The sequence below is a fragment of the Cucurbita moschata genome, unplaced genomic scaffold (genome assembly GCF_002738365.1).
Source record: "Cucurbita moschata cultivar Rifu unplaced genomic scaffold, Cmos_1.0 Cmo_Scf00035, whole genome shotgun sequence".
Classification (NCBI taxonomy): Eukaryota; Viridiplantae; Streptophyta; class Magnoliopsida; order Cucurbitales; family Cucurbitaceae; genus Cucurbita; species Cucurbita moschata.
Window position 1 is genome coordinate 1,326,757 of NW_019268551.1, and position 17,569 is coordinate 1,344,325.

The window sequence follows — 17,569 nt, forward strand, 5'->3', positions numbered from 1 at the left end:
TATGGCTTAAATTTGGATTATGAAATTAAATAAAAATAAAAGAATTGTATATTTTTTAAATTCTCAATTTAGTTTCTTCCACTAGAAATTATTAAAATTAAAATATTATGCGTAAATAATATTTATTATTATAAAAAAAAATTTAATTTGTCCATCACCAAAATTCAAAATGGTTAATTAATAATAAACTTTATTTATTTCTAGTGAGCTAACGTCTAGGTAGCATCATGCATGTATTAATATATTTATATTACTAAAATAATAATTTAATTATACAATAATTTTTTCGTTGAAAAATTTTAACCGTTAAATTTTCATTTTAATCCCCCTGAAAGGTTTTCGACATGAGCTTATAGTCACGTGTTTTTAAGAGTTTCTGGTTGGTGGGGTTGACGAGCTTATCAATTCAAACAGAGTTTGCAACCCCAGCCCTAAAATGTCGTAAAATTCAAATATCAAACATTCACAAGTCACACGATACTACCATTGGTTTCAAACGTAAAATATTCTTAATATTCGTAATAATCTTAAAAAGTAAGGTCGGGTATAATTGGATTGTAACTCTATTTTTGAGTTGGTCGGGTTGACTAGCTGCCCGACACTGCGTTCATTGACAAAATTACCAAATGTCAACTTACGAACTGATTCGAATTTTTCGATGTTTCAAAAATTCAATTGAACTAAAAAGAATCCAACCAACATAATTTTTTAATGTAAATTTTTTGTTGACAAATTTTAACTGTTAAATTTTCATTTTAATCCCCATCAACGTTTCCGACACGAGCTCATAGTCACGTGTTTCTAAAAGTTTTCGGTTGGTTGGGTTGATGAGCTTAGCAATTCAAATAGAGTTTGCAATCTCGACCAACCGAATTCAATTTTTTTAAAAAATCATAATTATCCACGATACACGTTACATTGATAGCTAACATGTCATAAAATTCAAACATCAAACGTTCACAACTCACGACACTAACATTGATTTCAAACGTCAAATATTCTTAATTTTCATAATAATCTTAAAAAGTAAGGTAGGGTAAGATTGAGTTGTAGCTCTATTTTCGGGTTGGTCGAGTTGACTAACTGCCCGACATTGCGTTCGTTGACAAAACTGCCAAATGTCAACTTACGAACTGATTCGAATTTTTCGATTTTTCAAAAATTCAACTCAATAAAAAAAAATCGAATCCAACCCAACATAATTTTTTAATACGTAAATTAATGTTAAATGTATTAAATATGTATTGAATGCGAAATTAAAATTTTTATAAAATTTTGAAAAGTATTAAAGTTGTAATTTAATGAAAAAAAGAAAAACCATAAAGGGAAATGGCATTTTCAGTAATTACAAAAAAGGTCACTGTTCTTGCATCATCTGGTTTCGTCTTCTAGTTCTTTTGCAGATACAAAACCAGCGATACCATTTCATACAAAATTTGCAGAAACTTTTGCAGTTATTTGGATCGATCTCATTCCCACAGAATCGACGGAGGTAAGAAGAGGCTTTGATTCCGGAAATATTATACCCTTCTTCAATCATTCAACCAACCAGCACCCGTTTCTGAATTCGGCTTTGAGAAGAATCCGTTCATGAAGAATCCACTTCGGTTTGGCCGTCTATGGCGTTTTCAAAGCTTTTCCCTGAGTTCTACGAAGGATTTTCCATGACCCAAACCACTTCTCTGCTATTGCGATTTCCGTTTTTCCCTTTCGTTACGGAATCACTGGCTTCTCAAATCTTCCGCCATTTCCGTTGTCGCGAGTTGCTTCGAGTTCACTCGCGATTAATCCTCCTCCTCTCTTTGCCGTTCATTTACTTCTTTCTTTCGAATCCTCGTCGTTCTGTTGTTCTCAAGTTGTTTGTCGTACTTTTCTTCTCCATCGCGGCTTTGATTTTTCTCAATCTTGCAGTCCCTCGTTTCCCTTCTTTGATTCGTTTGTTTCTTGTTCGATCGTCTCCAATTAACGCGTCGTTCTCATCTTCTGCTGCGACGAAGGCTGTTTCCAATGTTCGTTGGTCGATTGGGTCGAACCCCAAATCGGAGAAACGGTTGATGTCGGGTTCTTGGGTGAAAGTTTACAGTAATGGCGACGTTTACGAGGGGGAATTTCATCAAGGGAGGTGCTCGGGTAGTGGGGTTTATCACTACCATATGAGTGGAAGATATGAAGGCGATTGGATTGATGAGAAGTATGATGGGTATGGCGTAGAGACATGGGCGAAAGGGAGTAGGTACCGTGGTCAGTACAGACAAGGCTTGAGGAATGGAATTGGGATTTACAGATTCTACACAGGGGATGTCTATGCTGGGGAGTGGTCTAATGGCCAGTGCCATGGTTCTGGAGTTCATACTTGTCAAGATGGGAGCCGCTATGTTGGGGAGTTCAAGTGGGGTGTCAAACATGGATTGGGTCACTACCATTATAGGTAATTTCCTTGAAGTTTTGGATCTTGAGAATCATTCTGTGTTTATTTTATCTGTGTTCTTGTTGGATATCTGCATTTTGCTCATTTGGAGATGGTTATCTCTGTTTCTCCTATTTGATGATGAGGTGTGGGAGTGGCTAGTGTTTGTTATCATTATCAAAGTGTTTCTAGCTTGTTGTTTATGAGTTTATGTCTTGGTTTTGTTTTGTTTTGTTTTCCTTTTTAGCTTAATTATTCAGATGCATTCAAAGCAGAACTTATTAGGAAACTGTGGTAGATCTTTTCCATCTAAGAAGTAAGAACTTCTCCTTTGATTGTCCACATTCACTTGTCTAATTGTGAATTGTGATTTCATCTCTTGGAAAAGGAAGATCATGTTATATTATTATTTTCCTCGTGAGTTATCTCTCTTCTCTAGCTTGAAAATAGTTTCTGGAATCATCAATCTAACAGTCCAGTCAAGCCCACCGCTAATAGATATTGTCTTCTTTGGGCTTTTCCTTTCGGGCTTCCCCTCAAGATTTTTAAAACGCGTCTCCCCGCTAGGGAGAGGTTTCCACACCCTTATAAAGAATATTTCGTTCTCCTCTCAAACCGATGTGAAATCTCACAATCCACCCTCTTTGGGGCACAGTGTCCTCATTGGTACTCGTTCCTCTCTCCAATCGATGTGGGATCTCACAATTCATGCCCTTCCGGGGCCCAACGTCCTCGTTGGCACACCGTCGAGTATCCACTTTCCTTTGAAGCTCAGCGTCCTCGTTGGCACACCACCCGGTGTCTGGCTATGATACCATTTGTAACAGCCCAAGCCCACCGCTAACAGATATTGTGAGACCCCATATCGATTGGAGAGGGGAACGAGTGCTAGCGTAGACGCTGGGCCCCGAAGGGGGTGGATTGTGAGATCCCACATCAGTTGGGGAGGAGAATGAAGCATTCTTTATACGGGTGTGGAAACCTTTCCTTAGCAGACGCATTTTAAAAACCTTGAGGGAAAGCCCAAAGAAAACAATATTTATTAATAGTGGGCTTTGGCTATTATAGCCGAAGTAGTTGGGTATTCATCTCTTGATTTTTTACTCAAGAGAAGAGTTCTAGCCGAAGTAGTTGGGTATTCATCTCTTGATTTTTTACTCAAGAGAAGAGTTCAATAATACTGTTCTTGTATGGATTGTGAATCTGTCTCTTGAATAGATGAACTTATACTATTTTTATTCTTAAGGAGATTTATTATTTGGTGTTGTCTTGTACATTGTTTTCTAATATCAATGTGAATCATTAGATTTATCCCAAAAGGAGAGAACAAACTGCTGCCTGTTTCTTACCAAACTTCTCAGTTACTCTGTGCTATTGAAGTCAGATTTAAAAAAAACACCTATCAGGTTGAGTCGAAAAGTAATAACAGATTCTACTTGAGATGCCTCCAGTGGTTTATGATCCGATTTCCTAGAACTCTGAACTTACAAGGGGTTGATGACTGTTATAATATCTCACAATGCAGAAACGGAGATACGTACGCAGGAGAGTATTTTGCAGACAAGATGCACGGCTTTGGAGTTTATCGGTTTGGCAATGGACATCGTTACGAGGGAGCTTGGCACGAAGGAAATAGGCAAGGGCTTGGTATGTACACTTTTAGGAATGGAGAGACACAGTCTGGTCATTGGCAAAATGGTGTTCTTGATGTGCCCAGTCTTGAAAGTAGCCATCCAGGGTCTTCTTATGCTGTCAGTCATGCTAAGGTTCTCGCTGCAGTCCAGGTAAAGTCTTTATTGTTTGTTTTAGTGAAGAATATTGGAACCTAAAGATTCTGATAGAAATCACTTTTATTGTTTAAGGATACCCCTTTGTCTCTAATGTGCTCCCCTATATATATCACACTCAATATCTCAAAATAAGTCCACATAGTAACTAACATGGGGGGCATATATAAAATAGTAATTCACTCGTGTCTCTTGTTTTGTGAGATCCCATATTGGTTGGAGAAGGGAACGAAGTATTTCTTATAAGGGTGTGGAAACCTCTCCCTAGCAGACGTGTTTTAAAATTGTGAGGCTGACTGCGATATGTAACGGGTCAAAGTGAACAATTGTTAGTGGTGAGCCTAGAATGTTGCAAATGGTATCAGAGCCAGACATCGGACGGTGTGCCCGCGAGGACTCTGGGTCCTCCAAGAGGGGTGGATTGTGAGATCCCACATCAATTGGAGAGGGGAACGAAACATTTCTTAGCGGTGGGCTTGGACTGTTACATGTTCGCTCTTCCATGCGTGTAAGAGCCTGACCTAAGAGGCCTATCAAATTCATTCTTTCATTGGGATTTTATAAGAGCCTGACCTATAAATCGACCTTTTTGTTAGTTGAACTTTTGATTTTAGTTCATCGCTGATAGGTATATGGAAACTAGTCTGAAATCCAGTAGACTTAAAAAGTAGCAAGTCTCAAGTGTTGCATAGATTCAAAGTGTATGCTACACTTTTAAACACACTCAAGCCACTAACATGATTCATCATTTTATATTCTGATGATACTTCATGATTAGAGCCTATGGGTAAAAGAGAAAGCACGATACTGTTCATTCGTTTCAAACTCGATAGTAACGAATGTATACGTAACAATTATGTTAACCGAGTGTCGTCACTGGAGCAGGAAGCAAGGAGAGCTGCAGAGAAAGCATTTGATGCAGGAAGGGTGGACGAAAGAGTTAACAAAGCTGTAGCTGCTGCTAATAAAGCAGCAAACGCAGCAAGAGTTGCAGCTGTGAAGGCTGTCCAGAAACAAATGGATCAAGAAACCTACACCAACCCACCAATCTTACTGGTCTGATCTTAAACGTCCTGTATGTAGTGACGACCTTTCCAGCACGATGCTTTTCCAAACGGGTAGAAGCCACGGGAAACGCTGGTAAATGGATGTTCATTTTTGTTCTAAATTCTTTACCCTCCTATTAGGCTCTTACAATTGAAAGGTACCTGCCTGGATCACTTGCACCGCCGTGCAGCAGGACGAACGACCGATCGAGGAGCCGATAGGTTTATTTCCATCTCGCTCTCTCTCTCTCTCTCTTATTGTACATAGAATGAGTTGAACCGAAAACGAGAAGACTGCTAGAGTTGAGCTTTTTGTAAGTAATTATATGTATAGCAGTAGAGATGAAGGATGGAACTATGCTGACAATATTATGTTGTTGTTGTATAGTGAAAACCAGCCTGAGCTCTGGGCTCTATGCCTTCTCCACTTCCTTATGTTTCTGTATTGTGTTTTGTTTCGACTCCCTTTCGAGATCATCGGAGCCACACCTCCCTCGACTTGAATATCCTACAAGTTTTCTTGACACGACCAAATATAATAGTCATCCGATTGTTTCATGAGAATAGTCGAAGTACGTGCAAGTGAATTCTTGATGTTTTCAGATGGATGAATATATATATAGTTAGGATTTTTGTGAAGGAAAACGATCCTTCTCTATTTTGATTTTCCTTCAAACCTGAAAAAGAAGTGGAACACGGTTATAACTCTGGTGATGAGAGTTAGGCATTTAGAGACGACTATCGAAATTTAACATTTTCAAATTCTCATTTTCTCTTATGATTTTGACTTTTTAAATTATATACATATTTGTTAGTTATTTTTAACCTATTATTTTAAAATTAGACTTACAAAAATTATTGAAAAAAAAAAAGTCAAGCTCAGATGCGCTCTAAACTTCGTCAGAATTATCGGACGGTTATGATCGACCCAGATCACTGTAGGCGCTTGATTCTTCATGGCAAGACCAAGGAATGCACCAGCCGGGAATCGAACCCGGGTCTGTACCGTGGCAGGGTACTATTCTACCACTAGACCACTGGTGCTTTTTTGTTTATTTATCTTTTTTATTATTTTAAATTGTATTTATTTAATCTTTTTATAACTAATTATTGAGATGCCATGTTTATAGTTGCCCATTGCCTCTTTCCCTTTCTAATTATTTATTTCATTTTACTTTTTAATAATATAATTGTTTTTAGGGTAAATTTTAATCTTTATTTTATTTCTACCCTTATCAACTTATATTAATTTTTACCCTAAAATCAAATTAGATCAGTATTATATTATCTACTGCCAAAAAAAATAACAAAAACTTTGGTAAATTCACTAATTTCAATTATATATATGTATATAACTTTCTTCACAAGATCTTCCTTTGACTATAACGCTCGTCATTTCACTTATGGAATCCTCATGTAAGAATGAGAGAATTTGACTAGATAAATTGTGAAGGGTTATACTAGCTTGGGTCATAGCCTTCCTCACCTTCTTGCCAAATCTTAACCTTTCTAATAAAACTTCTTATTCCATCAGGATTCTCTCTAGAAGGTCGATGAGGAGGCTCCCGAACTCGATATGGATGTGTATAAGGAAAGGTATCCAGTCTGTATTAGGGCAATTGCAGAGACTCAACTGAAAGAAAGGGTCGCTCAGAAAGCGCTAGGACGAGGTACCTAATCAAGAACACTATCTTTTGACCTACTCGGTTATAAAACTTAAGTCAATATCGACTTTTCTAGAAAGGGTGATCAAAGTGATAGAGTGGAAATATATCTTATTTCATAATTTTGGATAAGTTCAAAATTTTGATTTTTACCACATGGTGATAGTCCACTATTTTTAAAGTTGATCACAGATGTTCGAGCTCTGTGTACCAATTAGGGTTGAACTAGACGACCTAATCTATGAAAATGACAAAAAGGATTTTGACGCTTTTAAAATATCTTTTCAACTTTTGAAATAAACCAATCATATTTTTAAGTTATTGTACGATTTGATCCGAGTTTAGAAAGTTGCATTTTCCAACCCTAGCCATTCCATTTCATTGCAACTTGCCGAAAAAAAAAAAAGGACAGTAGGAATTAAAATCAACATCTTATCAGTATAACAATGTCGATCAAAATATGGACGGTAACCTATTAGTTTAAAATTCTAAACTTACCCGATGAAATTTTATTAAAAAACATCAAATTTTACCAACAAAAAAAAATGGTCTTGGAAATAAAAATAAGACACTAATAACAGTGCTGATTTTGTAATTAAAATGCAAAAAAAGTCTAAAAAAATATTTTTATTATTAAAAAATTAAAAAAGTCTCTAGCTCAGATGTGCGGATGCCTTCGTCAAAATGATCAGACGGTTGTGATCGACCGAGATCACACTCAGCGCTAAATTCATCATCGCAGGACAGACAAACATGCACCAGCCGGGAATCGAACCCGGGTCTGTACCATGGCAGGGTACTATTCTACCACTAGACCACTGGTGCTTTTTGGATTTTTCATCGTCATTTTTTTTATAAATTGTTAAAATATTTCTAAATGTTTAAACATATTACATATTTTCAACTAGTGTCTAATTTTAATAATATATTTTCTAAATATTTATGTATTCGTTTTATTAAATATGTTATCCAATTTCCTTGATTTTATTTGATTAATATACTGTTTTGTATAACCATCGAGAGAATTTTTACTTAAAAAAGAAATAAAAATGGTCGTAGGTATGCTTATTTCTTCATGACAAGCAAACGGATGCACTAGCCGAGAAATCAAACCTAGGTTTATACCATGACGAGGTACTATTTTACCACTAAATCATTGGTGCCTTTGGAACTAATTAATTATTTAAAAACTATTTTATATATTTTCAAAAAATATGTAAAATTAATAAAGAAACAAGATTTCTAAAAAATGAGTTAAATTTTCTCATTATAAATACTGTAATTATAATCTATATTTTTCAATAAAAAATAAATAAATAGAAATCTTGCTCTGATACGCTAATGGATTCGTCTGCATATCGGACGGTTGTGATCGACCCAGATCACAATTAGCGTCATAATCTTCATTGCAAGAAACTGGATGCACCAGCCGGGAATCGAACCCGGGTCTGTACCGTGGCAGGGTACTATTCTACCACTAGACCACTGGTGCTTCTTGACTTATTTATGATCATATTTATTTAAATAATTATATTTCTTGATAATTTTTTTTATTAGTTTTGTATTTTTCAATTAATGCCTAATTTTAACCGTAAATTTTCTAAATATTTTATATATACTATGTATAATTGTATGTCACAAATTGTTTATTTTATTTTATTTTATTTTTATAGACATAATTACAACTTCTTAATATTTTTCTATTTTTTTAAAGCAAATTTATTTAATCTTTTTATTTACACTGTATATAGCTAATATTGAGATGCCATTTCCCTTTCTAATTATTTATTTTTTACTTTTGAATAATATAATTGTTTTTAGGGTAAATTTTAATCTTTATTTTTTTTTTATTCCTAGACTTATCAACTTCTATTAATTTTGTTGATCATTAACTTAGATCGGTATTCTCAATATCTGATAATTAACCATTTAATAATATATGTATCACAATGAGAACAATTAAAATACCGACTATACAATGTTTTTATTCAGAGTTTTATTTATTCCATACTTTCCCCTAGGTTGATTTCATATTACAATATATTTATAAACATTTATTAACGTTAAATTTTTATATATATACATATAACGTTAAATTTATATATATATATATATATATATATATATATATATATATATATTAAGGGTATTAAAACACGATACTAATAATAATAAAAAAATAAAATAAGGGTATTTTTAATTTTTTTTAAAAAAATTGGGATATTTATACTTTTTTGAATTAATTTAGTTTGCTTCATAGTAAAAAGGAAGCGCGTGGATCTACGTGTTATTTTGTGCGAGTGGTTTTGAATTCTGACCCAAAAAAAAAAAAAAACAACCACTCTAATTATTTATTGGCCAAAAATTACGGGACCGAAAAAGAAAAGATTCAAAATTTTATTTTTCTTAAAAAAAATAAAAAATAAAATAAAAAAAATAAAAACTTCGTCGCCTCTGGTTTTTGAGAGCCAAAACCCCCCTCCCCTTCGCCCCCTCCTTCCCCTTCTTCCCCTCTGTGAACGCAAAGACCTTCGAATTCCAGGAAAAAAACATATACCCAACAACCCCCTGATTTTGTACCATTCAATTGTAAATCTTAGAAAACTAAAAAAACCAATCAAATTCATGTTATTTCTGTACAATACATGGAGGTTTTTGTGTAAATCACGAGGTGGAGCTGTTTTTTGTTCTTCCGTATTCCATTTAAGGGGAAGAATCTGAAAGGATTTGGTTGTTGGGTTTTGTTTTGATCGCTATCTCGGTCTGCATTGTTCAGATCTATCTGAATTCGGGTTTCATTGATTCTGGGTTTATTTGTAGCTGATTCTTTTTTTGGATTTGTTGGCTGAGGTTTTTAAGTTTTTGATTTGTTTTTTCAATTCGGTGTTTGCGAGAGATGAGGAATGTGTGAAATGGTGATGATCTGATTGTATTCTTTTGTTGGGTTTTTCGCCATTGATATCAATCAATCAGATTCTTAGAATTTTGGGAGGTAGGTGCTTAAGATCTCGAGGAAACTTTGCGGATTTTAGCTGTTGCAATGCTTGTAATGTGCCTTAATCTCTGAGGAGGACAAGAATCGGTGTATTTTGTTTCATTGAGGTTTGAATTTGAAGATGGATTCCTTAGCTTCGATCAGCGAAGAGCTTGCAGATATCGAGGGGCAAATCAATGATATCCTCCGAGCTTTGTCGTAAGGATTCTTCGATTTCGTTCTGTTCTAGAAACTGAGATTTTTTTATGAGCTTAAATCTCTTGTTTGGCTCTGTTTTTGTTATATCTACAGAAATGGATTTCAGAAGTTGGAGAAGATCAAGGATACAAATAGGCGGAGTAGACAATTGGAAGAGCTGACTGATAAGATGCGAGAATGTAAGAGGTATAAGCATCTGATTCTTTCTTTGTTCTGTAATTTCCATGGTGTCTGCATATATTCTCTTCGTTTTGTTTTCAAACTTTGGAAGTTCTTCCAATAATTCAAGTTCTATCAGATGGTGTTTTTGAATTTTAGTCTCTCCACCTCTGTTTGGCTTCACATCTCTCTCCATCTTTAGATATCTAGAGAGAGATAGACATAGAGATCCACTGTGTGATCAACCCGATTGTGTCTTACATGTGCTCTGATTGGTTGAACCAAATGTCTTAAAAGATATTTCCTCTAGGCTCACCTCGAGACAAGGTTCAAACTATCCGTTTCAGAACGAATGCGCTCTTTGGATCATGAGAGAGAGAGCGTCATGTCTCTTACAGCAAATGCTTGTTTCTCCATGAACACATTGAAGCTCAATGATCACTAGAAGAATAGTATGAATCCTTAGTTTCCTAAAAGATGTAAAGCTTCCTTGTGTGTGTACTATTCCACCTTCAAGCTTTACTACTTTCATTGTTTAGGTTTTGATTAACGTAGTTGACAAATTTTTTTAAAAGTATGTGGACCCTATTAGTGATAAAAGTGATGATGTTGAGAATGAACTTTTATAATCTTTATTTAAGAAGGTGACAATGGATAGATGTCTTTATATGTATATATACTTTTTGTACTTTCATACCATCATTATGCTTAGTAATTCTTCATTATAATTTAAATGATATGCAAATTAAGGTCTCATTTTGTGAGATCTCACATTGGTTGGGAGGAGAACGAAACATTCTTTGTAAGAGTGTGGAAACTTCTCCCTAGCATACGCGTTTTAAAACCCCCAAGGGAAGCCCGAAAGGGAAAGTCCAAAGAGGACAATATCTGTTGGTGGTGGGCTTTGGCTATTACAAATGGTCTAAGAGGCAGACACTGCGTGGTGTACCAGCGAGGATGCTGGGTCCCAAAGGGGGTGGATTGTGAGATCCCATATCAGGTGGGGAGGAGAACGAAACCTTCTTTATAAGGGTATGGAAACCTCTTCCTAGCAGATGTGTTCATTAGTCTTTAATTAAAATTCTTTTTAATCTTGATGATGGATGCTTATCATTAAAGATATAGTTCCTTTGTCTTGTTCCTGTTTCTTTTGGTGAACACTTTCTGTTTGTTTCGTTTACAGGCTTATAAAAGATTTCGATCGAGAAGTCAAGGATTTGGAAGGCGGGAATGACTCGAACACTAATAAAATGCTTAGTGAGAGGAAGCAGGCTATGGTGAGATGTAAACTTTGAATTCTTTGTAAAGAAATCTTCTTTTCCTTCTTATTTGCTGGTAGTGCATTGTTATTAACTATTCTGTATTTTTATGCAGATCAAAGAGTTGAACTCATATGTTGCCCTTAAAAAGCAGTAAGATTCAATATCTACCATCGATAATCTTTTCGTTTTCATTCGACTTTCTGAATATCTCTCTTCTTCCTGTCTAATCGATAATTTTCTTTTGCTCATCTCGAGTGAGATAAAACAAATGTATTTGGTTGCTTCTACGAGCTTATTTTCTTCATTTGACTCGGGTTTGTGAGATCCCACATCGGTTGGGGAGGAGAACGAAACACTCTTTATAAGGGTGTGGAAACCTTTCCCTAAAAGACATGTTTTAAAAACCTTGAGGGGAAGCCCGAAAGGGAAAGCCCAAAGAGGACAATATCTGCTAGCGGTGGACTTGGGCCGTTACATGGTTCCTCTCCTTACTCCACTTATAACAGTTGAATCGTACATCTCTGCTTATATATGAAACAGTAACAGTTCATAATGGTTGTTTCTTGATGCAGACATGCAAGCACTCTCGATAACAAGCGTATCGATCTCTTTGATGGACCTGGTGAAAATTATGGGGAAGAAAATGTGTTGCTAGCCTCAAGTATGCGTACTTTGCTTTTGTTATTTAGTTCACGAGTTAAACCACTTTGAATATTGTTGTTGTTCTGAGAACTGTGAATATGAGCTGAGACCTGAGATACTAAAATGGGCAAAAACCTGAATGTTTTGGTCTAAATGTTGGTTGGTTTCAGCATAGGTTCTGAATGTTTTCTAAACCGATCGGTGGGTTCGACCAAATCCGGGCTTGCCTATGATCTATATTATGTCTGCTGAATTTACTAATGTATTAGGCTGTATATGTTATTGCAGATATGACAAATCAACAATTGGTTGATAGGGGAAACAAAATGATGGATGAGACTGATGAAGCAATTGAGAGGTCTAAAAAGGTTAGTTTGTCATTGAAAGATCAAATTTCTGCTTTCTTTCTATCGGTTGGGGAGGAAAATGAATTATTCTTCATAAGGGTGAGGAAACCTCTCCCTAGTAGACACGTTTTAAAAACCTTGAGAAACCTTGAGGGGAAGTCTGAGAGAGAGCCCAAAGAAGATAATATCTGCTAGCGGTGGGCTTGAGTTATTACAAATGTTATAAGAATCAGTCACTGGGTGGTGTTCCAGCAAAGACGTTGGGCCCTGAAGGAGGGTGGATTGTGAGATCCCACATCAAGAGAGGAGCAAGTGCCTGTGAGGACGCACTGTGAGATCCCACATCAAGAGAGGAGCGAGTGCCTGTGAGGATGCATTGTGAGATCCCAATCGATTGGAAAGGGGAATGAGTGTCAGCGAGGACGCAGGGCCTTGAAGAGGGGTGAATTGTGAGATCCCACATCGGTTGAGGAGGAGAACGAAACATTCTTTATAAGGATGTGGAAACCTCTCCCTAGGAGACGCGTTTTAATTACTTCGAGGGAAAGCCCGAAAGAGAGCCAAAAGAGGGCAATATCTACTAGCAGTGGGCTTGAGCTGTTACAAATGATATTAGAGCTAGTCATCGAGCGGTGTGTCAGCGAGGGCGCTGGGCACCGAAGGGGGATAGATTGTGAGATTCCACATCGATTGGAGAGGGGAACGAGTGCCAGCAAGGACGCTGGTCCCGAAGGGGGTAGGTTGTGAGATCCCACATCGATTGGAGAGGGAAACGAGTGCCAGCGAGGACACTGGGCCCTGAAGGGGGGTGGATTGTGAGATCCCACATCGGTTGGGGAAGAGAACGAAGCAGAGTGTGGAAACCTCTCCCTAGCATTCACATTTTAAAAACCTTGAGGGAAAGCTTGTGAGAAAAATCCCAATGAGGACAATATCTGCTAACAGTGGACTTGAGATGTTACGTAGACTGATATGTGATATGTGGTAGTTATTGTATGAATGTGATAGGTAGTTCAAGAGACGGTGAACGTAGGAACAGAGACAGCAGCAGCTCTGAAGGCGCAGACGGAGCAAATGAGCAGGATAGTGAACGAGCTCGACTCAATACATTTCTCACTTAAGAAAGCCTCAAAACTGGTGAAAGAATTAGGGAGACAAATTGCAACTGATAAGTGTATAATGGCCCTCCTCTTCATTATTGTCCTTGGTGTCATTGCCATCATCATAGTCAAGGTACCTACCATTCTTCATTCATCCATTCTTTCTTTCTTTCTGTATTTAGCTGAACAATTCTGGTTCTATACTCCTCAGCTGGTGAATCCAAATAACAAGGACATTCAGGACATCCCGGGGCTGGCACCGCCCGCCCAGAGCCGAAAACTGCTATGGAATTCCGGTTAAAACCCCGAGTTACAAAGAAGAATCATCGTCCATATCCCGAAACGTACTCGATCTTCTGGGAATGCTGTGCACAATTAGGTAGCTACGTGAATTTGTTCTAGCCTTTTGTAGCTTGTGAGATAATAAGCTGTAGGGGCTGAATGAATGAAGGAAGGATAGGCAAAGCAGCATGGGGGGGACAGCCAAGCCAGGTTCTTTCCTATGCCTACAACTGACATTCATTCTCACTGTCTCTTGTCCTGTTCTGTCCTGTTCTTGAGATTTTATTGATTTTTATGTTTGGTTTTGTCTGTATAAATCTTAATCACTCATATATTCTATCATTTTACATTCATGTTTGGGGATTCATAATTATTATTTATGTTATTGTCACACTGATAATGTATATTAGATAATTCTCGGGCACATTGAAAATGACCTATCGGGTTCTGTTAGTTCATAGACACAAAAAATGACCGATCGATTTTTGTTAGTTCATAGAGACACCAAAAATGACTTATCAGTTTTTGTTAGTTCATAGAGAGACCGAAAATGGCCTGTCGGTTTCTATTAGTTCATAGAGACACCGAAAACGACTAATTGGTTTCTGTAAGTTCATAGAGACATTAAAAACGACCGATTGGTTTCTCTAAGTTCATAGAGACATTAAAAACGACCGATTGGTTTCTCTAAGTTCATAGAGATATCGAAAACGACCTATTGGTTTCTGTTAGTTCAGAGACCGAAAACGATCGATTGGGTTTGTTAGTTTAAAGACACCGAAAACATCCGATTGGTTTCTGTAAGTTCATAGACACTGAAAACGATCGATTGGTTTTTATAAGTTCATAGAGACACTGAAATCGACCGATTGGTTTTTATAAGTTCATAGAGACACCGGAAACGACCGATTGGTTTCTGTTAGTTCATAGAGATACTGAAAACGATCGATTGGTTTATGTTAGTTCAGAGATACTGAAAACGACCGATTGGTTTCTGTTACTTCATAGACACTGAAAATGGCGGGTCAGTTTCTGTTAGTTCATAGAGATCGAAAACAACCGATTGGTTTCTATAAGTCACAAAGACACCGAAAACCACCGATTGGTATCTATAAGTTCATAGAGAACACCAAAAACGACCGATTGGATTCTGTTGGTTCATAGAGACCGAAAACAAAGTACTTTTCAAAGTGAAGGAGTATTTTTTAAACTTTTTTTAAAAATTCAATGGTATTTTTGAAACAAAATAAGTCTTCTAGCATGGGGCCAATATCACCCCATACTTGTACGACATCAAATTAATTGCTTATAAATGAAGCGTTCTCGAACTAATTTTTAGAAATTCTTGTGAGAGAATGAATTTTTAGAAATTCTTGTGAGAGAATGGTGGAAAGACTTTGATTTTGGATCGAGATTGGTTGTCTCATTTAATACTGCCATGTAAATTCAAAAGAACGAGCAAATTTCTCGAGTTTGATGTATAATCGAGTTGATTCCAATTAATTCAAACGAAGACGACAATTGTAATTGAATGGGTATTATATTAGAATGCAAAATAATTTAATTGACTGTGGTACTAGTCTATTGTTCCTGACACGCTACGTCGGACAAAACAGATGCCGTCGTGCTCTTCACTCTCTTTATAAAAATAATGTACCTCGTATGTGATTTAGGTCATTTGGTGTAACGATCCATTTCCTAGAATTTTGATAAAAATTAAAATATGAATTCGACACCTGTGTGCCTCAACATTCCTTTGCGACATAGTCACGTTGATTACTCCTGGCTTCTAAAAGTGAAGACTATCCCCACATACCAACACGAGTCATAGTGTGTTTTACTCTCACTTATATGCATCTTAAGAAAAATTTCACATAACAATCCTCCCCTCGAACAAAGTATACTATAAGCCTCTAGGGTCTCCTCTCCTTTCTCTGGAGCCCTCTAACAAAGTACACCATTTGTTCGATATTTGAGGATTCTATTGTCATAGCTAAGTTTAGGGCATGACTCTGGAGCCCTCGAACAAAGTACACCCTTTGTTCGATATTTGAGGATTCTATTGTCATAGCTAAGTTTAGGGCATGACTCTGGAGCCCTCGAACAAAGTACACCCTTTGTTCGATATTTGAGGATTTTATTGTCATAGCTAAGTTTAGGACATGACTCTGATACCATATTAGAAATCACGACTTTCCACAATCGTATGATATTGTCCACTTTGAGCATAAGTTCTCGTGGCTTTGCTTTGGGCTTCCCAAAAGATCTCATACGAATGGAAATAGTATTCCTCACTTATAAATTCACGATCTTCCACTAAATTAACCAATGCGGGACCCACTTCTAATAATCTTCGATATTTTCCCGTCAAATATCGGGAGGGTATTTATGATTCAAGGATTCCTTGGAAAGTAGGACATTTGAAAACAATTCCCCCAACAAATGGGTGTCGTGTTCCAATACAACGTTGAAATTCTCAAAAAAACAAAAGACAAAATGAATAAAGAAAAATAACAACTTTAGTACTTCAGAAATATGACTCTTATTAATTTGTTTGTGTAATTTGACCATTTCAACCTTTGATCATCATTTAAACAAACCATGTTTCCTCTCATTTCAATCCACTTAAATTTCGTCTAAATTCACTTACATAACTTTTAAAAAATATTTATATTTACTCGTTAAAAAAGAAATTACAAGAATTTCGGCAAGGTGTCGAGTTTCCCGCAACCTTAACTAACCACACGTTTTTTTTCTTTAAGTCCTATGCTTGTGTCTAGCACCTCCCAGGCTACGTGCACTCGCGCCCTACTCCACGATCACAAGCAAGTAACTAGAAACCCGTGCCGACTTATCACCCGAGTGCCTAACTGCACCCTTCTACATGCGGCATGCGTGCCATTCATCCCTAAGCTTGTTCGAGCACGACTTTCAATTCCAGCTCGATAACTTTGGCTCAATTTTGAAAGCTAACAGTAGCACCAACTAAGCATGGCAGATAATAGTGGTGTATAGGAAAAAAAAAAAAAAAAAGAGTTTGTTCGTTCTATTCAGACATTCACGACCAAGAAACACTGGATCTTTCGGGTAGGCCTCGAAAGGAGAAGGAAAGCTTAAATGTCAGCAAACGTGTACTTTTATCTACTCGGTTGCAGGTGGATCTATTACCAAAGGCCTAGACTATATGATTAGGAATTACGTGCTATAAGCTCGGTAGAAACACGAATCCTTTTTCGTGTATATATATATTAACTTTCAATTATTTTAAGCCTATTTTTGTCATCATATCCCAATAAAGGAGGGATATATGAATGAATCAAGACCACATTGGAATGAGAGCGATTATGAGGATAAGATGACTAAGAAAGACTTAAAAAATTGAAAGTTACTACTTATACCAACAACGTGCACCTTCTTTTTCAGTGGCTCAATCATATGAACTTCATGGTTAAACGTGTTTTTATAAGATACACGTGACCATGACTGAGGAATAGAAAACATACTAGAACGACTTGTATTGGTATATGGAGATAGTTTTCATTACAGAGAAATGTCAAGGTGCAAGGAAACATCGGGACACAGGTGCCGAATCCTAAAACATTAGGTCAGCCACAGATTTGAAGTAGAATCAAACAAACAAAACCCCCAAATCGCCGCGCTTGTATGAATCGAAGAAATTA

At 36.7% G+C, this 17,569-nt stretch overlaps 2 protein-coding genes and 5 non-coding genes across 7 annotated transcripts; 2 read left to right on the forward strand and 5 right to left on the reverse strand.

Moving 5' to 3' along the window:
- Positions 1–1,413: 1,413 nt before the first annotated feature.
- Positions 1,414–5,667, forward strand: LOC111431162. The gene is made up of 3 exons (XM_023067714.1): positions 1,414–2,428; positions 3,933–4,191; positions 5,080–5,667. Exons 1-3 carry the CDS (start codon positions 1,620–1,622, stop codon positions 5,254–5,256), a joined length of 1,245 nt encoding a protein of 414 aa, XP_022923482.1. The 5' UTR covers positions 1,414–1,619; the 3' UTR covers positions 5,257–5,667.
- A 448-nt stretch (positions 5,668–6,115) lies between these two features.
- Positions 6,116–6,203, reverse strand: LOC111431244. The gene has a single exon (XR_002708459.1). It is a non-coding gene; the product is annotated as a small nucleolar RNA snoR114 (small nucleolar RNA).
- Positions 6,204–6,213: 10 nt separating this feature from the next.
- Positions 6,214–6,284, reverse strand: TRNAG-GCC. Its single transcript has one exon. It is a non-coding gene; the product is annotated as a tRNA-Gly (tRNA).
- A 1,374-nt stretch (positions 6,285–7,658) lies between these two features.
- TRNAG-GCC lies at positions 7,659–7,729 on the reverse strand. Its single transcript has one exon. It is a non-coding gene; the product is annotated as a tRNA-Gly (tRNA).
- Positions 7,730–8,229: 500 nt separating this feature from the next.
- LOC111431245 lies at positions 8,230–8,316 on the reverse strand. The gene has a single exon (XR_002708460.1). It is a non-coding gene; the product is annotated as a small nucleolar RNA snoR114 (small nucleolar RNA).
- A 9-nt stretch (positions 8,317–8,325) lies between these two features.
- Positions 8,326–8,396, reverse strand: TRNAG-GCC. Its single transcript has one exon. It is a non-coding gene; the product is annotated as a tRNA-Gly (tRNA).
- Positions 8,397–9,352: 956 nt separating this feature from the next.
- LOC111431082 (novel plant SNARE 11-like) lies at positions 9,353–14,280 on the forward strand. The gene is made up of 8 exons (XM_023067593.1): positions 9,353–10,097; positions 10,191–10,283; positions 11,440–11,533; positions 11,631–11,668; positions 12,091–12,179; positions 12,449–12,528; positions 13,516–13,740; positions 13,819–14,280. The coding sequence occupies exons 1-8, from the start codon at positions 10,021–10,023 to the stop codon at positions 13,906–13,908; spliced, it is 786 nt and encodes a 261-aa protein (XP_022923361.1). The 5' UTR covers positions 9,353–10,020; the 3' UTR covers positions 13,909–14,280.
- Positions 14,281–17,569: the final 3,289 nt, after the last annotated feature.